The sequence below is a fragment of the Oncorhynchus gorbuscha genome, linkage group LG01 (assembly GCF_021184085.1).
Source record: "Oncorhynchus gorbuscha isolate QuinsamMale2020 ecotype Even-year linkage group LG01, OgorEven_v1.0, whole genome shotgun sequence".
Taxonomy (NCBI): domain Eukaryota; kingdom Metazoa; phylum Chordata; class Actinopteri; order Salmoniformes; family Salmonidae; genus Oncorhynchus; species Oncorhynchus gorbuscha.
In genome coordinates, this window is record NC_060173.1 from 47988774 (window position 1) to 48014906 (window position 26133).

General features: G+C 42.0%; 1 protein-coding gene across 1 annotated transcript; it reads left to right on the forward strand.

Moving 5' to 3' along the window:
* Positions 1–422: 422 nt before the first annotated feature.
* LOC124009896 (D(4) dopamine receptor-like) lies at positions 423–25444 on the forward strand. The gene is made up of 4 exons (XM_046322172.1): positions 423–935; positions 8447–8559; positions 12731–13416; positions 22734–25444. The coding sequence occupies exons 1-4, from the start codon at positions 663–665 to the stop codon at positions 22943–22945; spliced, it is 1284 nt and encodes a 427-aa protein (XP_046178128.1). The 5' UTR covers positions 423–662; the 3' UTR covers positions 22946–25444.
* Positions 25445–26133: the final 689 nt, after the last annotated feature.

A 26133-nucleotide genomic window follows, 5' to 3' on the forward strand; every position in this document is an offset into this window, starting at 1 on the left:
CATGGTGCCATCGGTCACACAAACTCCCACTCCAATAGTCACTTTCCCTGTGACTGATAGGAAACAAATGCATGCTCAGAAATATTAAATTGCTTCTTGGACTAGGATTCAAGGGCAGACCATGAAAACAACCAGTACAGGTAATCGGTTTTAAGCCCCTGGATTCGGAATGGCACACTTGATAAACTTGATAAATCAGTTCAACTGGAAATAACTGGGCTTGGGGAGAAACACACTAGTGTTGTGCCAAAGTGACTGGATTTTAAATAGATACATTAAAGGGAATGAATCCAGTGGGTCAGGGTCGACTGGCAGTAATTTTGCTGCCTGTTATTGTCAGCAGGAACCCCGCGTAGAGAGCGCGCATGAAGAGCAAGCTTGTTGCTGGAAAGCATGACGCTCTGTGGCTCTGTCCAGCGTGCACAGTGCTGAAAATATAATAAAGGACAACAACAAGGCGTCTCAACAGAGTTTTCAGTGATGAAGACTTCGAGATGGCAAAAGAAACCCATCCTGTATACCTATTTGAAGAGATGCCTACATGAAAATCCCTTTCGAGACTGCTGCTTTCTCTCGGACCTGCCGTGATTGAACTTCATCTTCTTCTATTAGGAGAAAGGGAGAGTGGATCTTTTTAGGTGCAAGAGTGGCTGTCTGCAGAAATGCCAGCCAACCTCACCGTCTCAAACAACACCGTGCTAGTTCTGGGTGCCGAAATTAACCCCGCACAAACCCGGGAGACCGACTATAACTTCCCTGCTCTGATATTCGGAATATTGCTAATTGTGGTCATCATTTGTGGAAATTTGCTTGTGTGCCTTAGCGTGTACAGGGAAAAAGCTTTGAAAACTACAACCAACTACTTCATAGTCAGTCTGGCTGTGGCTGATTTGATGTTGGCAGTTTTGGTTTTGCCACTGTTTATATATGTTGAGGTGAGTAATATGTCTCAAAATGGTATGGTTTCTCAGTCAAAGCCATGCATTTTATTAAGATTAAAACAATGTGACTTTATGATGATGAATCATATTAATAATATTAGTAGTAGTGATAGTATTAATCATTATAATAATTTATGATATTCATTCAAAAGGGCCAATTAATTGTGATTGGAAGCTATTTCAAATTAGATCACATAATGTAACATTGTTTATAATGTAATATAACATCTATCAATCCAAATCACAGATTATGACAGAAAAGACCACATGTTATTAACCAATAATATCAATTGTCATTGATATTATGCATATATAATAGTATGCCATATTTACACAATTGGTTATTGTCTAACAACCTATCATCTATTGGGGCCAGGTAAATTTACATGTGTTGCAGCTGATGCAAGGGTGAACACTGCACAGAATGGATGATGTGAATGCTGGATAAACACAGTTAGCTCATCAATCCAATGGTTTGCTAAGGCATGTGTGCCTAGATTGCTGCTGTTGTCAAAGCTATTCTGTCAAAACTTCTCATTTGGCTTGCAAACACCACTGAGTATTTGAGACATGACTTCACCAGATCATACTGAATTTTCAACTTCACACATATTTATACTATTTCAGAAGTATATAAGTATTTCAGAAATAATCAGATACGCTTAGATCTACTGTCTATAAGTCATTACTTATAGGGGCGTCAGGGTAGCCTAGTGGTTAGAGCATTGAACTAGTTACCGGGAAGGTTGCAAGTTCAAAAAACCCAAGCTGACAAGGTACAAATCTGTCGTTCTGCCCCTGAACAGGCAGTTAACCCACTGTTCCTAGGCTTAATTGAAAATAAGACTTTGTTCTTAACTGACTTGCCTAGTTAAATAAAGGTTAAATTTAAAAATAAAACAAATACTGTGGATTGGCAGAATTTCCCAAACCTGTAACTCAATCTAACGCCAACAACCACACAGCTGTAACTACACTGTAGGCATGAACTGTATTTGACCCCTCGGGGGATGCGTGGGTTGCCTCTCCACTGATGGGACCAAAACCCCCTGCAGCGAGTCATTGCACGGCTGCATCCCCATCCGTTCTGCCACAGCACATGCCTCAACAATCGCAGGACAATACACACATTTGTCCCAGCAGGCAGTCAACACTGGGCCGGGGAAATGAGGCTGACTAGCGCCTCCTCTCAGCCCCCCCCCCCCCCCTCCCTCAGCCAGACAGCCACGAGTAGCCAAGAGACCCAGCATAGGAACAATGGTTTTTCACTGACAGAACATTCCATTCCCAGGGTCACTGTCCCAAGCATCACACTGGACACCACTATGGCCCCTTCAAGAGTACTTGATATAGCAACCAACTGGCCAGTCGGAAAGAGACCATGGATGAATCAATGGATGAAATTGGGGGGTCCTGTTCTAATTATTTGAGAATGCATCCATCATGCCTCGCATCCCTCCTTTCCTCCTTTCCTTGGGGGGAATGCTGATTTAACATGACTGGTGTAAAATACGATTTATGCTTGATCCGGAAATGTGGTCCGGAGACTCCGTACGTTGGGTGTGAAGCAATTGCGGAGCCTCCGAAGTCCAAGTCAAGCTCCATACCGCATTGCAGTGCACGACCCAAATTTTGTAACAATGTGGAGGGCTCCATATAACTCCGCATTGACATGATTGGTTGACGGTAGGTGGGGGCAGTACGTCCTGTATAAACACAAACTCACTTCCTTGACAACTTCCTTCACAACAGCTCTGCTCTGCTCAACGATGAGCAAGACTTTGAATGCCCTGATTTCTGCAGCGGCCACATCGCAGTAAATGCTGTTTGACGAATACAGAAACCAGATTGACCATAAATCGGCTTTATGATGGAATCTTCGCTTTCAGTGATTACTTCAAGGACTTAAAGAAGGAAACTTACAGAAAAACCAGATAAATTTTGTGATCACATATGAAAATGTGACAACATGTTAAAAGCAACATGCAATAACATAAAACTACACATGTGAAAAAATGATCTCGTGAAATAAGTGTGACAACATGGGGATGCAATCTTTCAACATGTGATATCATGAAACTTTCACGAGATCATGTCTTCACATGTGCTCAAATGTTGTCGCGTGTAAAGATCTGATAACATGGGGATGCAAAATTATAACATGATAAAATTAAACTACACACGACAACATTTGAACATGTGCAAGCCCAGGTATCAAATTCAATTTAGAATGTTTTATTTTAAAAAGCATAATTGATATTAATTAAATTGAAACAGTAATGGTCCCCTGGAGGTTTTGCCTAGTTCCCGGTTTGTTCCAGGGCCGTCCCCAAGGATTTTTGTAGGACTTCTCTGAACGTTGTGTCATGGTCCCCTGGAGGAGGGGAGGAGACCATGACACAACATCCCAAGAATGTCCTAAAAACATCCCCGGGTGTTGTTTTTGTTTAGTTCCCGAACTAAACAAAAACCTCCAGGGGACCATGACACAAGATCCCAATAACGTCCTTGGGGACACCCCTGGAACTACACAAAATCTCCAGGTAACCATGACAAACTTTTGGAGAAGGTAGTAGAAACATCTTTGGGAATGTTACTGGAACAAAACGGAAACTTGACAAAAAAGCTCCAGGGGACCATGACACATCAACCCAAGAACATAACTGGATGAGCATGTTAGGACATTTGTAAGATGTTTTCAAGACATTTGTTTTACCAGTCGTCAGGACATCGTGTGATGGTCCCAGATGGTCCTAAACCATGATAAGTAATGCAATGGTCTGGGGAGGTTTAAAGTAAGTGCATGCTGTTCTGCAGAAATAATGTACAAATCTTTAATCAATGACAATATGATTACATTTGACATGATCACTTAGTACTGACTTGTCAATATGACCCCACCTGGGATTTTAACTCACAGCCTCTGTGTTTGGGGTACTCTGATTTTCCTGCTTCCCCACAAAGTCCCTTACACATTCATTAACAACAGTGCCTTCAGAAAGTATTCATACCCCGTGACTTCAAAATGCCTGAAAATTATATTTTTTTATCACCCATTTACACACAACAGCCCATAATGACAGAATGAAAACATGTTTTTAGATTTACAGAAATATCTCATTTACATAACTATTCACACCCCTGAGTCAATACATGTTACAATCACTATGGCAGCGAATACAGATTTGAATCTTTCTGGGTAAGTCTCAAAGAGCTTTGCACAACTGCATTGTACAATATTTGCACATTATTCTTCAAACAATTATTTAAGCTCTGTCAAGTTGGTTGTTGGTCATTGCTAGAAAGTCATTTTCAAGTCTTCACATAGATTTTTAAGACAATTTAAGTCAAAACTGTAACCAGGCCACTCAGAAACATTCAATGTGGTCTTGGTAAGCAACACCAGTGTATATTTGGCCTTGTGTTTTAGGTTATTGTCCTGCTGAAAAGTGAATTTCAGTGTCTCCCAGTGTCTGTTGAAAAGCAGACAACCAGGTTTTCCTCTAGGATTTTTCCTGTGCTTAGCTCTATTCTGTTTCATTTTATCCTACAAAAATCCATAGTCCTTGCCAATGACAAGCATACACATAACATGATGCAGACACTACCATGCTTGAAAATATGAAGAGTGTCACTCAGTGATTTATTTTGTTGGATTTGGCCCAAACATAACGCTTTGTATTCAGGACATAAAGTACATTTCTTTTCCACATTTATTGCAGTTTTACATTAGTGCCTATTTGTGACGTAACTACAATGTTGTTGATCCATCCTGCTTTCTCTTATTACAGCCATTAAACTGTGTAACTTTTTTAAAGTCACCATTGGCCTCATGGTGAAATCCCTGAGTGGTTTCCTTCCTCTCCGGAAACCGAGTTAGGAAGGACACCTTTGTCTTTGTAGTAACTGGGTGTATTGATACACCATCCAAAATGGAATTAAAAGCTTCAGCATGCTCAAAGGAATATTCAATGTCTACTTCTTGTATTTTTACCCATCTACCAATAGGTACCCTTCTTTGTGAGGCATTGAAAAACCTCCCTGGTCTTTGTGGTTGAATCTGTGTTTGAAATTCACTGCTCAACTGACCTTACGTATAATTGTATGTGTGGGAGATGAGGTAGTCATTCAAAAATCATGTTAAATACTATTATTGCACATAGAGTGTGTCTATGCAACTTATTATGTGACTTGTTAAAACAAGTTTTACTCCTGGATTTACAGTATTTATTCGCTTGTCACATCAGAGGGGTTGAACACTTAATGACTCAAGACCTTTTAGCATTTCATTTTTAATTCATTCATAGAAAATTTGAAAAACATAATTCCACCTTGACATTAATGGGGTATTGTGTTCATGCCAGTGGCAAAATCTCAATTCAATATATTTTTAATCCAGACTGTAACACTACAAAATGTGGAAAAAGTCAAGGGGTATGAATACTTTCTGAAGGCACTGTATAATACATCTCTGCACTTAGCAAAAGAGTTCCATCTGTATTGCTATGTTAGTTAATCAGTTAATAGTCAGTTAATCTGACTATTCTTTCATCATTGATATAATTTACTTATTTGTAGTAATTTTAGTTTTTTCTGTATTTTTAACAAAGCTAAGATTTAGTTTTAATACCAAAGTATCGGAATACAGATGAAATGAGTCATTGTCACAGACATGGTGGCGTAGCAGGAAGATCAGAATGCTGTAAACCAAGAGATTCAAATCCCAGGTGAGGACATGTTCAATAATAATTGCTGTATAAAGTATGGCTGGGCAGTAAACTGTATTTTACTACATAGCAGTAGGCCTATTGATGCAGATAGGACTGTACTGCTCAGCAGGGCACGAGCAAAGAGCTCAGCTTCAAAATGTTAGTGATCCAAATAGAAAGAGGCTACCTGAGCCCTGCCCATACCCTAGTTATTGATGAAAAAAAGGTAATCTACCTAGAAATCGGCACAATGCCCAGTGTGGCGAAACTAAAGACTGCCATTGAATCTATTGAAAATAAACTGAACAAAAACATAAACTCAAAATGCAATAATTTCAAATATTTTACTGAGTTGAAGTTCATATAAGGAAATTGGTCAATTGAAATAAATGCATTAGTCCCTAATCCATGAATGTCACATGACTGGGAATACAGATATGCATCTGCTGGTCACAGATACCTAAAAAGGGTAAGGGTACACACTGTCGTACATGTCGATACAGAGCATCCCAAACATGCTCAATGGGTGACATGTCTGGTGAGTATGCAGGCCATGGAAGAACTGGAAAACGTTCAGCTTCCAGGAATTGTGTACAGATCCTTGCAACGTGGGTTTGTGCATTATGTTGAAACCTGAGGTGATGTCAGAGGATGAATGGCACAACAACGGTCCTCATGACTTGGTCATGTTATCTCTGTGCATTCAAATTGCCATTGATAAAATGCAATTGTGTTCATTGTCCGTAGCATATGCCTGCACATACCATAACCCCACTGCCACCATGGGGCACTCTTTTCACAATGGTGCCATCAGCAAACTGCCTGCCCACAAGACGCTTTGCGTGCTGTCTGCCATCTGCCTGGTACAGTTGAAACCAGGATTCATCCTTAAAGAGCACATTTCTCCAACATGCCAGTGGCCATTGAAGGTGAGCATTTGCCCACTAAAGTCGATTGTGACATTGACGAGCATGCAGATGAGCTTCTATGAGACTGTATCTGACAGTTTGTGCAGAAATTCTTCTATTGTGCCAATCCAGTTTCATCAGCTGTCCAGGTGGCTGGTCTCAGACGATTCCGCTGGTGAAGAAACTTGAGACATCTGTGGCATTGTGTTGTGTGACAAAACTGAACATTTTACAGTGGCCTTTTATTTTCCCCAGTACAAGGTGTACCCTTGTAATAGTCATGCTATTTAATCAGCTTTTTGATATGCCAACCCTTTTAGGTGGATTGATTATCTTGATAAAGGAGAAATGCTCACTAACAGGGACGTTAACACATTTTTGCACAATGTTTAAGAGAAATAAGCTTTTTGTGCATATGGAAAATTTCTGGGATCTTTTATTTCAGCTCATGAAACATGTGACCAACACTTTACATGTTGCGTTTATATTTTTGTTAAGTATACGTCATGGTCATAAAATATAATAATTTTTCTGATAAAGGAAAATGTACTTTTTCACAAAATGGAGGCATTCATAGACAAAAATGTTTGGAACAGTGTGGAAATGATAACGAGTGAAGAAAATACAGAAATAGATGAAAATGCAGAGAAAGATTTTTGTTTGCGGTTTAATTGATAAAACAATTCGGAGAGAAAGACCCATTTAAAACAACTTTGGATGTATTTGTTGCCACCCTATGGTTATGCACTACTCATATAAATAGCTCTTATTATTCAAAAACATAAAATAATAATAATAATAATATATTATTATTATTATTATAATAATATATAATAATAATAATAATATATAATATAATATAAAATAACATCATACTGTCAAACATTAGAAAAATATTGTGATATATTTTGGCCATATCGTCCAGCACTAGTATAAATAATAATACACAATGTAATCATGTATGTCAAAGTGAGTCAAATTTGCAATTTGAAAACACTCTAAATTAAACACTGTGTGTTTTCTAACGACTCATTTTTGTTTGCATGGCATCACAAAAATGTGCACGTGAACATTTGAATCCACATGTGAAAGGTCAGGTTCATAAACATGTGAAAATCCACGTGAAGTTTCATGTGAATTATCATCACCTGAGAAATATTCAAAAAACGCATGCCTTTAAATGATATGACATGAGAATTCATGTAATTTTTCACATGTGAAATTCATGTGGTTTTTCCGTAATGGGAATGATGGAAGGAGAAATGTGTTTTTACATGTTATTGGAACAGAGCCACATGTTACACGTTACATGACAGTGGACACATGTCCCCAACCTGGCAGCCAAATCCGAGAGAAAGAAGTTATTAATAACAAGCCAATTAAAATATGTGATTAGAATACCATTAAAATCATCTAAATTGTGTCAAGGCCAAAACTTGTCATAACTGACATGTGCTCCACGCCTGCAATTTCCAATCAGCCAGAGGGGCTTCACTCTGCTCAGCTCTATGATAGAGCTGCAGCAGCGCTAATGAGGAAATTGATTTCACACACAGCCAATCTGGTGGGTGCAGAACGCTAGCCAAGGGCGAGACCTTGTGGAAGTCATCAGAGGGCAGGGAGGGGCAAAGGCTAGTCAACAGACCTTGGCTTTATCTCAATTAATCTTTCCGCGATTCCTTGCATCCTATGTCCTTGCCTCCTTCTCAACCATACCGAAGGAGCGTATCGAAGGTCATTACCCTATCACATTCTTTCATGTGTTTTGAGAAAGAGATGAGGAGAAAGGCAGCTTGGAATCAAGGAAAGATTGAGAAAGAGACAAAAGTTATTTTTAAGTTCAGTGATGTTGCCTGTCTGACCGTGTGTGTTTGCTGCTCTGTTTCAGTTCCAGGGTGGTCTGTGGTCACTGAACATGCATGTCTGCGACGGCCTGATGACAATGGACGTGATGCTGTGTACGGCCTCCATATTCAACCTCTGCGCCATCAGCATCGACAGGTTATCGACCTTTAACTCTCTGTTAACATTCGGTCCGACCTCTCAGGTGGTGGTCAAAGCGCTGACATCAAGTGTGACTTATGACAGAAAAGGCCCTGCAATACAAGCATGAGTCGATTCATTGATATCCCCCCCATGATGTTTGAGCTAGGTCAAGTTCACTAAAATAATCTATGGATTCCAATTAACTTTCCTACCCTGTGTCCGAATGTTTGAGCCATTGAATACCAATATTAACATGTTCTCTCCCAAAGCACTTTGCTGGGAGTTGTGCTGGCAGCGTTAGCAGCACAAGGGAGGAGACCCCTGCTGCTTTCGCTATCAGCCCAAGTCATAGGTCATAGTGTCTCCTCCACTAGATCGGATTAGGAAAATAACCATATCTCAAGCAATGATATGTCATCTCTCTCTTCCCCCTTCCTTCCTGAAACCAATCAGTGTTAACGGAAAGCACAAATGAAGCAGAGAGAGAAAAACTTACAAGACATAAAACCTCAGGATAAAATATGTTTCCATTTGATAAACTGGTAGCATTTGCATGGGAACATTAGCTGATATGATTATCCTTTTCGTTGCTCACTGTTACATCGCCTATCATTGACATTAAGATATATATAGGGCCTGTTGAGGTATTTGTTGCCTCTGTGTTGCCTGTAGCCAAGAAAACCTCATTAGCATTCACACAAATGGGAATAATATAATTGTTTTTAAAAATTAAAGCCTGCCAAAGGATCCAAACACATGCCCCTTTCCATAAAAGACTGACCAGGTGAATTCAGGTGAAGGCTATGATCCTTTGATGTCCACTTCAATCAGTGTAGATGAAGAGGAGGAGACAGGCTAAAGAAGGATTTTTAAGCCTTGAGACCAATGACACATTGGTTTTGTATGTGTGCTATCAGGAGGGTGAATGGGCAAGACAAATGATTTAAGTGCCGTTGAACGGGGAATGGTAGTAGGTGCCAGGCGCACCAGTTTGAGTGTGTCAAGAACTGCAACGCTGCTGGGTTTTTCACGCTCAACAGTGTCCCGTGTGCATCAAGAATGGTCCACCACCCAAAGGACATCCAGCCAACTTGACACACATGTGGGAAGCATTGGAGGGCCAGCATCCCTGTGGAACACTTTTGACACATTACATTTACATTTAAGTCATTTAGCAGACGCTCTTATCCAGAGCGACTTACAAATTGGTGCATTCACCTTATGACATCCAGTGGAACAGCCACTTTACAATAGTGCATCTACATATTTTAAGGGGGGTGAGAAGGATTATTTTATCCTATCCTAGGTATTCCTTAAAGAGGTGGGGTTTCAGGTGTCTCCGGAAGGTGGTGATTGACTCCGCTGTCCTGGCGTCGTGAGGGAGTTTGTTCCACCATTGGGGAGCCAGAGCAGCGAACAGTTTTGACTGGGCTGAGCGGGAACTGTACTTCCTCAGTGGTAGGGAGGCGAGCAGGCCAGAGGTGGATGAACGCAGTGCCCTTATTTGGGTGTAGGGCCTGATCAGAGCCTGGAGGTACTGAGGTGCCGTTCCCCTCACAGCTCCGTAGGCAAGCACCATGGTCTTGTAGCGGATGCGAGCTTCAACTGGAAGCCAGTGGAGAGAGCGGAGGAGCGGGGTGACATGAGAGAACTTGGGAAGGTTGAACACCAGACGGGCTGCGGCGTTCTGGATGAGTTGTAGGGGTTTAATGGCACAGGCAGGGAGCCCAGCCAACAGCGAGTTGCAGTAATCCAGACGGGAGATGACAAGTGCCTGGATTAGGACCTGTGCCGCTTCCTGTGTGAGGCAGGGTCGTACTCTGCGGATGTTGTAGAGCATGAACCTACAGGAACGGGCCACCGCCTTGATGTTAGTTGAGAACGACAGGGTGTTGTCCAGGATCACGCCAAGGTTCTTAGCGCTCTGGGAGGAGGACACAATGGAGTTGTCAACCGTGATGGCGAGATCATGGAACGGGCAGTCCTTCCCCGGGAGGAAGAGCAGCTCCGTCTTGCCGAAGTTCAGCTTGAGGTGGTGATCCGTCATCCACACTGATATGCCTGCCAGACATGCAGAGATGCGATTCGCCACCTGGTCATCAGAAGGGGGAAAGGAGAAGATTAATTGTGTGTCGTCTGCATAGCAATGATAGGAGAGACCATGTGAGGTTATGACAGAGCCAAGTGACTTGGTGTATAGCGAGAATAGGAGAGGGCCTAGAACAGAGCCCTGGGGACACCAGTGGTGAGAGCGCATGGTGAGGAGACAGATTCTCGCCACGCCACCTGGTAGGAGCGACCTGTCAGGTAGGACGCAATCCAAGCGTGGGCCACGCCGGAGATGCCCAACTCGGAGAGGGTGGAGAGGAGTATCTGATGGTTCACAGTATCGAAGGCAGCCGATAGGTCTAGAAGGATGAGAGCAGAGGAGAGAGAGTTAGCTTTAGCGGTGCGGAGCGCCTCCGTGATACAGAGAAGAGCAGTCTCAGTTGAATGACTAGTCTTGAAACCTGACTGATTTGGATCAAGAAGGTCATTCTGAGAGAGATAGCGGGAGAGCTGACCAAGGACGGCACGTTCAAGAGTTTTGGAGAGAAAAGAAAGAAGGGATACTGGTCTGTAGTTGTTGACATCGGAGGGATCGAGTGTAGGTTTTTTCAGAAGGGGTGCAACTCTCGCTCTCTTGAAGACGGAAGGGACGTAGCCAGCGGTCAGGGATAAGTTGATGAGCGAGGTGAGGTAAGGGAGAAGGTTTCCGGAAATGGTCTGGAGAAGAGAGGAGGGGATAGGGTCAAGCGGGCAGGTTGTTGGGCGGCCGGCCGTCACAAGACGCGAGATTTCATCTGGAGAGAGAGGGGAGAAAGAGGTCAGAGCACAGGGTAGGGCACTGTGAGCAGAACCAGCGGTGTCGTTTGACTTAGCAAACGAGGATCGGATGTCGTCGACCTTCTTTTCAAAATGGTTGACGAAGTCATCTGCAGAGAGGGAGGAGGGGGGGGGAGGGGGAGGAGGATTCAGGAGGGAGGAGAAGGTGGCAAAGAGCTTCCTAGGGTTGACACCTTGTAGAGTCCATGTCCCAAAGAATTGAGGCTGTTCTGAAGGTGTTCCTAATGTTTTTTGCACTCAGTGTACATAATATATTTGTGTCAAAGGTAATGTACTAGAACACATGCATCAAATTCATTCCACAGAAGGCCGAGTGTCTGTTTTCGGTCCTCCCTTGTACTTGATTGATGAGTTAAGGTTGCTGATTAGTTAAAAACTCTCCTCACCTGGTTGTACAGGTCTTAATTGGACACATTGAAAGGGAAAAACAGCAGCCACCCTGCCCTCAATGGAATGAGTTTGACACCCCTGTACTATAATAAACAAAAATATAAACGCACCATGGAAAGTGTTAGTCCCATGTTTCATGAACTGAAATAAAAGATTCCAGAAATGTTCCATATGCACCAAAAATATTATTTATCTCAAATTGTGTGCACACATTAGTTTTCATCCCTGTTAGTGAGCATTTCTCCTTTGCCAAACAGCATGATCATTACACAGGTACACCTTGTGCTGGGGACAATAAAAGGCCACTCTAAAACGTGCAGTTTTGTCACACAACACAGTGCCACAGATGTTCTGAGGGAGCGTGTCATTGACATGCTGACTGTAGGAATATCCACCAGAGCTGTTGCCAGAGAATGTCCTGTTCGTTTATCTATCCGTAAGCCATCTCCGTCGTTTTCGAGAAATTTAGCAGTAGCTCCAACCGGCCTCACAATCGCAGACCATGTGTAACCACGCCAGCCCAGGCCCTACATATCCTGCTTCTTCAGCTGCGGGATCGTCTGAGACCAGCCAACCAGACAGCTCATGAAACTGAGGAGTACTTCTGTCTGTAATAGAGACCAGCCCTAAAAACTAATTCTGATTGGCTGGTCCTCCCAGGCCTCCCAATGGCTGTGCCCCTGCTCAGTTATGTCAAATCCATAGATTAGGGCATAATGAATTAATTTTAGTTGTCTGATTTCCTTCTATGAAATGAAAATCTTTGAAATTGTTGCTTGGTGCGTTTATATTTTTGTTTAGTCTATAATGATAGATCAAATGAAATCATTAATGTCTCTCTTCTACAAAGTGAAAACATAGTGAATACAGCTCCTCTCAATCTTTTCTCTGGTTGATATGATTAATTCAGGTTCATCGCTGTCTCCATTCCACTCAACTACAACCTTAAGCATGTTGATCAGAGACAGATCTTCCTGCTCTCCGCCACGTGGATCCTGGCCTTGGCAGTGGCCTCACCCGTCATGTTTGGCATCCAAAATGTCCCGCAGCGGGACTCTACAGAGTGTAAACTGGAGGACGACAACTTCGTGGTCTACTCCTCTGTCTGCTCTTTCTTCATTCCCTGTCCCATCATGCTCCTCCTCTACTGTGGCATGTTCCGGGGATTGAGGAGGTGGGAGGAGGCCCGCAAGGCCAAGCTGAGGAGCAGCATCCTGGTCTGTAGGAAGTTCCAGGACGCAGCTGCCTCCCTGCCCCCGCTGGACTCCCTGCCTCCTCCTCTACCCCCCATTATCAAGAGGAAGGAGGTCACAGACATGAAGCCAGAGCTAAAGGATATTAATCTGGAAGAGCTGGACCCTTACCCCTTAGAGTCTCCAGACGGCCCCTATAAAAACTCCTCACCAGACACACCAGACCGCCCCTATAACAACTCGTTAACAACTACAGAGTACAAGGACGGCCCTGTGCCCACCGTGGTGGCCTATTCTAACATTAGCTACAACCTCCAACCCCAAACCGACCCTCACCAGAAGAAGAGGGCCAAGATTAATTGCCGAGAGAGGAAGGCCATGAAGGTGCTTCCTGTCGTTGTGGGTGAGTTGGATCATTTTTATTCTCTTATCTGTTTGGTTGGCACTTTGCACTTTTTCTATTATGGTAACACTGTTGGTTGGGCACTGATGCAACTGTTAATGTAACTGTTGTAATAACTAAATGTACTCTGAACAAACAAAGCCACACAACAACCGCAAAATATTAATTGTAAATATGTTCATGGTCAATCTTCTGTGCATTGTGCGGTCTGAGTCATCACCAAGAGAACTAGCCAGATGATTCCGACCCTACTGTTATGCTTGTTTACACTGAGCTGCACTGGAGTCGAAACGCCATTATGGTTATATTAAGATACCACGAAGGAGGCGCGAGATATGGGTCGAGAGAAGTATACTACATGACCAGTAGTATGTGGACACCTTCTTGTCGAACACCAAAATCATGGTCATTAATATGGAGTTGGTCTGCCTTTGCTGCTGTAACAGCCTCCACTCTTCTGGGTAGGCTTTCCACAAGATGTTTGAACATTGCTGCAGTAACTTGCCTCCATTCAGCCACAAGAGTATTAGTGAAGTCGGGCACTGATGTTGGACAATTATGTCTGGCTCACAGACAGCATTCCAATGAATCCCAAAGGTGTATGATTGAGTTAAGGTCAGGGCTCTGTGCCGGCCAGTCAAGTTCTTCCACACTGATCTCGATAAACCATTTCTGTATGGACCTCGCTTTGTGCATTGTCATACCGAAACAAGAAAGGGCCTTCCCCAAACTTTTGTCACAAAGTTGGAAGCACAGAATTGTCTAGAATGTCATTGTATGCTGTAGCATTAAGATTTCCCTTCATTGGAACTAAGGGGCCTAGCCCAAACCATAAAAACAGTCCCAGACCATTATACCTCCTCCACAAAACTTTACAGTCTACACTATGCATTTGGGCAGGTAGCGTTCTCCTGGCATCCTCCAAACCCAGATTAGTCCGTTGGACTGCCAGATGGTGAAGCGTGATTCATCACTCCAGAGAACGCGTTCCACTGAAAGTCCAATGGCTGTGAGCTTTACGACACTCCAGCCGATGCTTGGCATTGTGTATGGTGATCTTAGGCTTCTGTGTGGCTGTTCGGCCATGGAAAACAATTTCATGAAGCTACCGGCGAACAGTTCTTGTGCTGACGTTGCTTCCAGAGGCAGCTTGGAACTCAGTAGTGAGTGTTGCAATGAAGGACTGGTGATTTTAATGCGCTACAAGCTTCAGCACTCAATGGTCCCAGTGAAAAGGGTATATTTCCAGAATTTTGTTTTGTATTTCTGCCTTCTTCATGAAAGTTTAGAAAAGTTCAAATGTGGGGTACAGTGGCATATCCCATCCCGGCATTGAGGTACAGTTGAAATCGTAAGTTTACATACACCTTAGCCAAATACATTAAACTCAGTTTTTCACAATTCCTGACATTTCATCCTAATAAGAATTCCCTGTCTTAGGTCTGTTAGGATCACCACTTTATTTTAAGAATGTGAAATGTCAGAATAATAGTAGAGAGAATTATTTATTTCAGCTTTTATTTATTTCATCACATTCCCAGTGGGTCAGAAGTTTACATACACTCAATTAGTATTTGGAGCATTGCCTTTAAATTGTTTAACTTAGGTCAAACATTTCAGGTAGCCTTCCACAAGCTTCCCACAATAAGTTGGGTGAATTTTGGCCCATTCCTCCTGACAGAGCTGGTGTAACTGAGTCAGGTTTGTAGGCCTCCTTGCTCGCACAAACTTTCTCAGTTCTGCCCACACATTTTCTATGGAATTGAGGTCAGGGCTTTGTGAAGGCCACTCCAATACCTTGACTTTGTTGTCCTTAAGCCATTTCGCCACAACTTTGGAAGTATGCTTGGGGTCGTTGTCCATTTGGAAGACCCATTTCCACATAATTTTCCTGACACATGATGCCATCTTTTTTGCACCAGTCGCTCCTGCAGCAAAGCACCCCCACAACATGATGCTGCCAACCCCGTGCTTCACGGTTGGGATGGTGTTCTTCGGCTTGCAAGTCTCCCCCTTTTTCCTCCAACCATAACGATGGTCATTATGGCCAAACAGTTCTATTTTTGTTTCATCAGATCAGAGGACATTTCTCCAAAAAGTAGGATCTTTGTCCCTATGTATATTTGCAAACCGTAGTCTGGCTTTTTTATGGTGGTTTTGAAGCAGTGGCTTCTTCCTTGCTGAGCAGCCTTTCAGGTTATGTTGATATAGGACTAATTTTACTGTGGATATAGATAATTTTGTACCTGTTTCCTCCAGCATCTTCACAGGGTCCTTTGGTGTTGTTCTGGGATTGATTTGCACTTTTCGCACCAAAGTATGTTCATCTCTAGGAGCCAGAATGCGTCTCTTCCTGAGCGGTATGACAGCTGCATGGTCCCATGGTGTTCATACTTGTGTACTATTGTTTGTACAGATGAACGTGGTCCTTCAGGCGGTTGGAAATGTCCCACAAGGATGAACCAGACATGTGGAGGTCTTACATTTTTTTCTTCTGAGGTCTTGGCTTATTTCTTTTGATTTTCCCATGATGTCAAGCAAAGAGGCACTGAGTTGGAAGGTAGGCCTTGGAAAACATCCACAGGTACACCTCCAATTGACTAAAATGATGTCAATTAGCCTATCAGAAGCTTCTAAAGCCATGACAGTTACATCTTTCTTTCGTCTAAATTAACAGGGTCGTTATTGGGTCATTGTTAGGCCCAATAAGGGTAGCCTAGTCGTTAGAGCATTGGACTAGTAACCGAAAGGTTGCAAGTTCAAATCCCCGAGCTGACAAGGTTAAAAATCTGTCGTTCTGCCCTTGAACAGGCACTTAACCCACTGTTCCTAGGCCGTCATTGAAAATAAGAATTTGTTCTTAAGTGACTTGCCTAGTAAAATAAAGGTAAAATAAAATTATAACACCATTTAGTGAATACTGTCTAATTAACTTAAACGTAATCCTTTATCCAATCATCATGTAAGGTTTACCTGTGCCCTTAAGACCTAGAAAGAATGTTATCCCTACAGCATCACCATTTTGTTGGTAGAGTGTTCAGCCTTCTGACTGGAAGTATGGAACCATAAATACACCTGAGCAAATATACTTGTACAGGATAATGTATTATCAAAATTGAATGACAATTATCCAGTGCATGGCCATTTCTAGCATTTCACAATTTCCTTGCATGTGAGAACTTGTGCAACTGCTTTAAGCCAGAGAGCCAATCCTGTAGTTTGTTCCAGTAGACACACACACACACACACACACACACACACACACACACACACACACACACACACACACACACACACACACACACACACACACACACACACACACACACACACACACACACACACACACACACACACACACACACACACACACACACAGGGTACAGGCAGAGGGCATGACAGGAAATTATACTGGATGATCCTTCCCTTCCCCATGCCAAAATCATCCATACTGCAAAGTCGTACACTAAAGGAACAGCACACACACACACACACACACACACACACACACACACACACACACACACACACACACACACACACACACACACACACACACACACACACACACACACACACACACACACACACACACACACACACACACACACACACACACACACACACACACACACACACACACACACACACACACACACACACACACACACACACACATAAATACTGAGCAAAATGTCTACTAGGGCAGATGGAGAACAAGGGAAAAGGGGGAGAAAGATAAGGGGGAGGAGAGGGGAGAAAGAGAGAGAAACACTCAAAGTGACCTCGATCAGCCTTGTTTCCTTGTGCCATCTTTGAGTCCATCTGTCCAGGAATGGTGTGGATTAATGGAGTTGGTGTATTTATTGAAAAGGCAGAACTGAAGCATGGCCTATATACTATGGCATTTGAGGATAAAACCCAGTGTTCAAGAAAGTCAATGAAATAGATCTGACATACAGCTTGATCATATGTAAATCATGCGACAAACAGAAGAAGTCGTCTAGACCAAGGTTTTCTCAAAGTGGGATCAGTGACGGTATTGCATTTCATTTCATATTTTTTATGAATATTACTAACAGATGAAATGACTTTCAACCAATGGATCCATGAAATACGTTTCAAGTGTGTCATACAATACAGTGTAACATTATTCATCTGCAATTTTGATGGGAGACTGTTACAGAGGAGCGTAAATGTTTTTTTTTTTAGGCAGAATCATGTTGTTGAATTGTATTTAATTGTTGTACGTTTTAATTCTGTAAGGTATTGATTGTGCTGCCTGCTTGAAAAAGAGACTCTGGATCTCAATGGGCTTTTCCTGGTTAAATAAATGTTAATTTAGAAAATGTTATTTATGTTCTTTACCTTAGGCCTGGTTGGCTCACAGGGATATTGGTATCCACACTACTCAATTATCAGTTTTTCAATTCAAAACTAATACCCCAATGTTATATATATATATATATATATATATATATATATATATATATATATATATATATATATATATATATATATATATATATACAGTACCAGTCAAAAGTTTGGACACACCTACTCATTCATGTTTTTTCTTTATTTTTTACTATTTTCTACATTGAAGAATATTAGTGAAGACATCAAAACTATGAAATAATGCATATGGAATCATGTAGTATTCAAACAAAAAAGTGTTAAAAACAAATCCAAAATATATTTTGCACACTTTTGTCATTCTCTCAACCAGCTGAACTACTCACCTGGAATGCATTTCAATTAACAGATGTGCCTTGTTAAAAGTTAATTTGTGTAATTTCTTTCCTTCCTAATGCATTTGAGCCAATCAGTTTTTTTTGTGACAAAGTAGAGGTGGTATACAGAAGATTATCCTATTTAGTAAAAGACAAAGTCCATGTTATATGAAACTGGCTCTCATGAGGACCGCCACAGGAAAGGAAAACCTGCTGTAGAGGATTAGTTCCTTGGAGTTAACTGCACCTCAGATTGCAGCCCAAATAAATGCTTCACAGAGTTCAAGTAGCAGACACATTTCAACATCAACTGTTCAGAGGAGACTGTGTGAATCAGGATTTCATGGTCGATTTGCTGCAAAGAAACCACTACGAAAGGACACCAATAAGAAGAAGAGACTTGCCTGAGCCAAGACACACGAGCAATAGACATTAGATGGGTGGAAATCTCTCCTTTGGTCTGATGAGTCCAAATTTGAGATTTTTGGTTCCAACTGCCATGTCTTTGTGAGATGCAGAGTATGTGACCCGTGAAGCATGGAGGAGGAGGTGTGATGTGTGGAGGTGCTTTGCCTGTGACACTGTCAGTGATTTATTTAGAATTCAAGGCACAATAACAAGCATGGCTACCACAGAATTCTGCAGCGATACGCAATCCCATCTGGTTTGCGCTTAGGGGACTATCATTTGTTTTTTAATAGGACAATTATCCAAAACACACCTCTAGGCTGTGTAAGGGCTCTTTGACCAATAAGGATAGTGATGGAGTTCTGCATCAGATGACCTGACCTTCGCAATCACTTGACCTCAACCCAATTGAGATGGTTTTGGATGCGTGTGACCCCAGAGTGAAGGAAAAGCAGCCAAGAAGTGCTCAGCATATGTGGGAACTCCTTCAAGACTGTTGGAAAAGCATTCCAGGTTTTATATTTAATTTATTTAACTAGTCAAGTCAGTTAAGAATTTGTTCTTATTTACCCGGACAATTATTTACAATAACCCGGACGACACTGGGCCAATTGTGCGCCGCCCTATGGCACTCCCAATCATGGCCGGTTGTGATACAGCCTGGATTTGAGCCTCCAGCACTGAGATAGAGTGCCATTTACCGCTGCGACACAGGTGAAGCTGGTTGAGAGAATGCCAAGAGTGTGAAAAACTGTCAACAAGGCAAAGGGTGGCTACTTTCAAGAACTTCAAGTTTAAAAAAATATATTTTGAATTGTGTTATAGCACTTTTTTGGTTACTACATGATTCCATATGTGTTATTTCATAGTTTTGATGTCTTTACTACCATTCTACAATGTAGAAAATATTAAAAGAAAGAAAGATCGAGTAGGTGTGTCCAAACTTTGGACTTCTACTGTATATATACATAAATGCACTGTAATTTAAGCTTTAAAACTGCAAAGTTGTCTCTCTGCCTCACAGGAAAATGTGTATAATTGCAGGATATTAGCTTTAAAGCTGCAACAATAAAACATCTCTTTGCCCAGTGACAAAATGTGTAGAATTGCAGGATATTAGCTTGAAAATGGCAACATTTTCTCTCCAATGCCAAGAGGCGGGCCTTTTACATGTTCTCTCCCAGGGCCTGAGATTTGGTTCGTCCAGTCTTTCACTGTAGACGTCATAGTAAAACTCCTTGTAGACTATTTGTATTACACTCAAGTTGTTTTCGGACTATGAGGGGGTCCCTGATGAATTTGCAATCATAAAAGGGGTCTCCGGACCCAAACAGTTGGAGAACCCCTGATGTAGACTGCAAACAGTTATGTGGGTAAAATACTTATACATGCCTCAAAGTCAGGGGGTGTCTGACAAGAAGGGACTCTCCTTTGAGAGACGACACCATTCCAACCAGCCTCACTCAATCCTCATATCCCTCCCTTTATTTAATAGTCAAATCAATGTCACATGCGCCGAATACAACAGATGTAGATCTTACAGTGAAATGCTTACTTACAAGCCCTTAATTAACCAACAATGCTGTTTTAAGAAAAATAAGTGTTGATAATTGATAAGTGAATGTTTTATTTATTTGTATAATTAAAGAGCAGCAGTAAGATTACAGTAGCCTCTCTACTGTATAAACAAGGGGTACAGGCACAGAGTCAATGTGCGGGGGCACAGGTTAGTCGAGGTAATTGTATATGTAGGTATATGTATATGTATATGTAGGTAGAGTTAAAGTGACTATGCATAGATAATAAATAGAGAATATCAGCAGTGTAAAAGAGGGGGGGAAATGCAAATAGTCTGGGTAGCCATTTGATTAGCTGTTCAAGAGTCTTATGGCTTGGGTGTAGAAGCTGTTAAGAAGCCTTTTGGACCTAGACTAGGTGCCCCGGTACCCTTTGACGTGCGGTATTAGAGAGAACAGTCTATGACTAGGGTGGCTGGAGCCTTTGGCATTTTGTAGGGCCTTTCTCTGACAGTGCCTGGTATGGAGGTCCTGGATGGCAGGAAACTTGGCCCCAGTGATGTACTGGACCATACGCACTACCCTTCTGTAGTGCCTTGCGGTCAGAGGCTCAACAGTTGCCATACCAGGCAGTGATGCAACCAGTCAGGATGCTCTCGATGGTGCAGTAGGAGGGGATGATGTCAGGATTGGCAGGAGTGATGGCAGGAGTGATGGAGCTTGTCTGGTAGGAAGGTACTCAGAAACACATTATTACATTAGACATTAAGCGTTCTTAATACTGGTCCTGGGGGACCCACAAGGGCACCAAGTTTTAATAAGACACCCTACATTAGATGACTTGGACACTTTATCCATAGCTTGAGTTCCTTTGAGATAGCTGAATTTTTGGAGGGATAAAATCTAATCCGATTTCTGCCTCACATTATGTTGTTTAGCCAAAGGCCTCCCTCCAGAGTAAGTGAATGAGTTGGAGAAAGGAAAGCCCAGCTTCCAAAGGGAGTTGATGCTCAGAGCAGGGATGTGTCAAAAATGGCACCTTTATTCCCTATATAGTGCAATACTTTTGACCGGACCTCTATGGGCCATGGTCAAAAGTAGTGCACTATAAGGAATAGGGTGACATCTGGGACCCAACCCAGACCTACCCAGCATGCAACAGTTAGTGTCTATCTATCTATCACTCATCCTAATGTTCATTCTAGATATTAATAGAAATCCCATCAGCATTTCTGAATTATTCAGCCAAGCAGGGGGCTAGGCAGGGAAGCTGCCTGGCAGGTGTACTTCTTTACATACAAACATAATTCGATCTGGCGCAGTTCTATCAACCTTAACTGATGGATCCGTATCTGAAGTATTCCTCATGCGTTTTGGCCATGTATGAGCAATTGTTTCATGTATGGGCAAGTGTATGATTTTAAATGCCGTTTGTCAATTTACAATACAGAATGGGGCTGACTTCCCCCTACTGTATATCTACCATTAGCATAGTTCTAGCAACCCTTGCTATCCCTCTGATATGGAAATGACCCGTTGTAAGTATTTCTGTAAATAACACTGTTTTACCTACAGTATATCATTAGAATATGATCACACTTCATGATGCAGATGTAATTTAGGCTCAGTGGAAGTAAAAAAATGTAATCCTATCAGCAGGGTCTCTTCAGACTACTTCAATCTGAGATACAGCCCTCTGAATGGAGCCCTAAGAGGGTAAACTGTATTTATAGGGCCCAATCTTTGATTTTGATTGCATTTGACTTATTGCTAGCTAGATCTATTCCCACTCGCCACTCAATGATGTCCTCAAAGTAAGACTCATGATATATTTAGCAATTCCTGTGTTATTAAAATTGTTTTGAGTTCCAAATGGCACCCCATTTCCTATAAATTGCACTACTTTTTACCATGGGCCCCGGTCAAAAGTGGTGCACTGTAAAAGGAATAGGGTGCCATTTGAGACCGAGTGTGATCTTATTTTGAGCCAATTTGCTACAGCAGGAGAATAATCTGGCAGCAACAGGAAATGTTAATTGTTATGTGGATTATAATATTACTGGACATTTTTGTAGGGGAAAATCAAGTTTGAAATTTCTAAGTGGAAATTACACATTTCAGAAGCATTTTTAAACCTCAAATGCACTACACGTTTAAAATGTTCTGCATTGCAGGACAGTTAAGATCCTACATATGTAGTAATAAAGAGTTTCAAGCCTGTGTCAGCCTGACATATAATCGTTTCATAAATGAGAGAAGTCTCAGAGGTGTCATTTTACTGCTATCCCTGTGGTTTACGATTTCTTAAGCAGAAATCTAAAGAGCCTCAGTATAAACCTCCCACTTTGTGGTGTGTGTGTGTGTGTGTGTGTGTGTGTGTGTGTGTGTGTGTGTGTGTGTGTGTGTGTGTGTGTGTGTGTGTGTGTGTGTGTGTGTGTGTGTGTGTGTGTGTGTGTGTGTGTGTGTGTGTGTGTGTGTGTGTGTGTGTGTGTGTGTGTGTGTGTGCGTGCCTGCCTGCCTGCCTGTGTGTGCGTACCGTGTACTGATGTTCCTACGTTTGTGAGTACCGCGTACCTGTTTTCCTACGTGTGTGTGTGCCTTGTGTGTCTGCTTGTGTATGTGCCTGACTGCCTGTATGTGTGTGTCTATTCCATCCCAGGTGCCTTCCTGTTCTGCTGGACCCCGTTCTTCGTGGTCCACACCATGCGGGCCCTGTGTGCCACCTGTTACATCCCCCCATGGCTGATGAGCATCGTCACCTGGCTGGGCTACGTCAACAGCGCCCTCAACCCCATCATCTACACAGTTTTCAACACAGAGTTCAGGAACTACTTCAATAAATTCCTCCGCAGCTGCTGTATATACCAATAGACAAGATGAGCACAACTAGCCTGGTCCCATATTTGTCATCAGGACAAGGAACTCCTATGGTCATTGTCATTTCTATTGTCGTTGTAACTCCTATGGTCATTGACGACACAGCAAAAACAGATCTGGGACCAGGCTGAGGCACCACCACTGATGAATGGACAAAAAAGCACAATGAACAATACCATTGTAAGATGTTACGATATCAAATTTGTGCTTTGCTGTACAGAAAATCTTGCGATTGCATATTTTTCTCCCACTTGGGATTTTATTTTTTTCTGTTGATAAATGCTTGTGATTTATCCTATTGTGACAGCAATGTTGTTTGTCAGCTTGCCATATGTTGTTTCCATGTTTTATGTGGAAAGCTTTGTGGTAAGGAATTGCATTGAATCCCTCCAACTAAAAAAGGTGCTAAGAAATACCAGCAAGGGATCAATTTCTTAGATTATTAGTGGTAATTAAATTGTATCTTTAAGATTACTTGTTTTTCTCACTTAAATTAGGACTTCTGTCCCTAAACTGTGTGGACATTAAGGACCGGGGTTAGAACACTGTGTCATTGACAAAAATAAAAATAAAACACTTCTCCACACAACCATGATTATACTGCAAATCCTAATCCAACTCCTGACTGAGTCTGATAAAGATCCCCACAACAAAATTAAACCTCTTTCAAAAATATCCCTCTCGCCCATACGGAAATTGAGGCTTTTGACAAACGGACAAAGTGATTAAAAAAAGGGCTAAATAACAAATACAGTTTCCTCTCTGTTGCCTAGCAGCACAAATCATGTATCCAATACAAGAAAAGAAAAAACAACAAGAGTTTCATGGTTCAAATCCAAGGAGAAAGTTTTAAGAGGGAGGATGAAATATGATGGAGCAATTTCAGACATTGTCTGCTTGCAATGTGACAAGTATTGACAGAGTAATTTACACTCTCAAACTTCTCCCCCAGGATGATTGGTCCATCAGCCACAGGTGGGGGACAGAGGTTAGCCTAGCAACAACAACAGGTGGAGAAAGAATTAAAAACATTAGACCTATTTCAAATCAGGGCAGGGAAAACTAGCTCTGCAGCATTTATGAGCTAACATAAATGACAAATGCAAATTCAGGGCATTTAGAGGAGTGACTGGAAATGGTAATCACCCTGTGTATCTATGACTCAGATTACATAATAGGTGTGTGAGTTGGAAGATTTAATGTCAGTCCTTCCATAAACTTTGTTTTTCCACAAACCCCCTTATGACAAGTCTCCCTTACACTATGACCCAAATGAGCTAAGATATTCTCCTTCAGTCTCCTCCAAGACATCAGACGCAAATTATATTCAAAGATATTCAAGTCTATCTCAACTAGGAGAATGGAGATGGCCGTTCTAGAGTTGTTTCAAGGACAGGAGAGACAGCCGAGTGGAAACGTACTTTGGGTCCACTTTGGATAGGACTGCTGTAAAATGTGATTATGGAGGTGAAATTGTGAAGGTGGATGGACAGACAAGAAAGAGGGACGCATGTCTCTCCCAAGCCAATGCCTTTATGTAGATCTGAGCGTGTCATCTCTCATTTACAGTCAGAAACCCACAAAGTATTGGACTGTCTGTCAATAGATGGCCCTCGACAACTCCTCTAACTCCCTCCCCATGATCCAAAGTAACTACTGGAGTGGGGGTGATTTGTTTATGTCAGCAATGTAGAGGGAAGCTTCTCTCAAAATAAACAAGTCAACAGTAAACATGTAGTCCCTCATGAATGATGCAGCGCAAGGGCTTGACATTAAGGTAAATTTGCCAGTGGCACACTTAGCCAGTAACAAGTGAAAATTACTGGCCCGAATGAGACATTTCTGTCCCAGGCCAAGATCACAGGAAAGCAAGTTATGCTAGCAGAGTTTCAATTGTAGGTGATTTCATGTTTCATGTGTAGTCTGGGCAAGTACCTTATAGCCAACCATAAAATCTGATATTTACACTGATTGTTTGGAAAACAAATATAAAACCATCCCCCTTTCAATGATGACATATAGCCTATATTAAATCTTTAAAATGAAATATTCCCCTTCAGAAATTTGTCCAAAAACATATTGATGAAAAGCAATATTATCAGACAAGTGTATTATTTTAGCAATATGCATTATCACCCGTCTGATGCAGCATCGTGACTACATGGCTGAAGCATGGGGTTGCTTCTCTGTATTGTCTACCACAATGGGTTAATCATTAGCTAGATCACAGATCACAGACTCTAAATATGATCCTGTCGCTTGTTAAATGTCCTAAAAAAACACTTGCGCAGGCACTAATAAAATCATGTGATTTTTACAGTGTTTATAACTACAGTGTAATTGTGTAAATTTTACAGTGAATATAGGCCTACCGTTTATGCATTCAAATGACTGGTGCGCTTCCCGCGGTTACTTTTATGTTGTCATGCCAGACCATCAAGATTGTAAAACGCTGCCAATTGCTCAAGAAATGTAAGTTGAGAAATAAATAATTCTGCACATAAAAAATGGGGTTCTGCCATTGTATTTTCCCGAGATTGCATTTGGGAATATTGCACAGTGACTGGGTTTATTAGAACACATTTCTTTCTGCAATCAGCTGTGTGAGAAGTTGTGTGCTCTTGGCACCCTACAGTTTATATTCAGATGATATTGTAAATAAACATCATAGTGTTAAGAGTCAACATGCAGCAGGTGGAACGGAGTCAGGTGCAGGACACAGAGAATGAGTGATAACGGACTTTACTCAACAAAACAACAAAATATTCCACGCAGGGAAAATGTAGCAGCTCACAAATATAAGCGACCGCTTATCACAGAACAAACATGCACAAACTCATGGGGGGAACCAGAGGGTAAAATAAGGAACATAATTATGGGAGTGGAAACCAGGTGTGTACAATGAAGACAAAACAAATGAAGTCACAAAACCGGTGACGTCGACCGCCAAATTCCGCCCGAACAAGGAGAGAGACCAACTTCGTCAGAAGTCGTGAGAGTTGAGCTTCTTTGAAAGAAAGCAACCACATCCACTATAAATGCCAAGGAGGGATCAGGATGAGCCAGCACGGGAGCCTGGGTAAACAGAGCCTTCAGGTGACCAAAAGCCTTGTACGCCCCACCCGACCACTGCAGTTGCACCAGTCCCCCCTTCAGTAGTGAGGTAATGGGAGCCGCTGCCT

Excerpts from the sequence above, each read along its gene's own strand:
- LOC124009896 (XM_046322172.1), top strand. The coding sequence starts at position 663 with ATGCCAGCCAACCTCACCGTCTCAAACAACACCGTGCTAGTTCTGGGT. Across the intron at positions 8,560-12,730 it reads TGCGCCATCAGCATCGACAG|GTTCATCGCTGTCTCCATTC; the intron begins GTTATCGACCTT and ends TGATTAATTCAG. Across the intron at positions 13,417-22,733 it reads GGTGCTTCCTGTCGTTGTGG|GTGCCTTCCTGTTCTGCTGG; the intron begins GTGAGTTGGATC and ends ATTCCATCCCAG.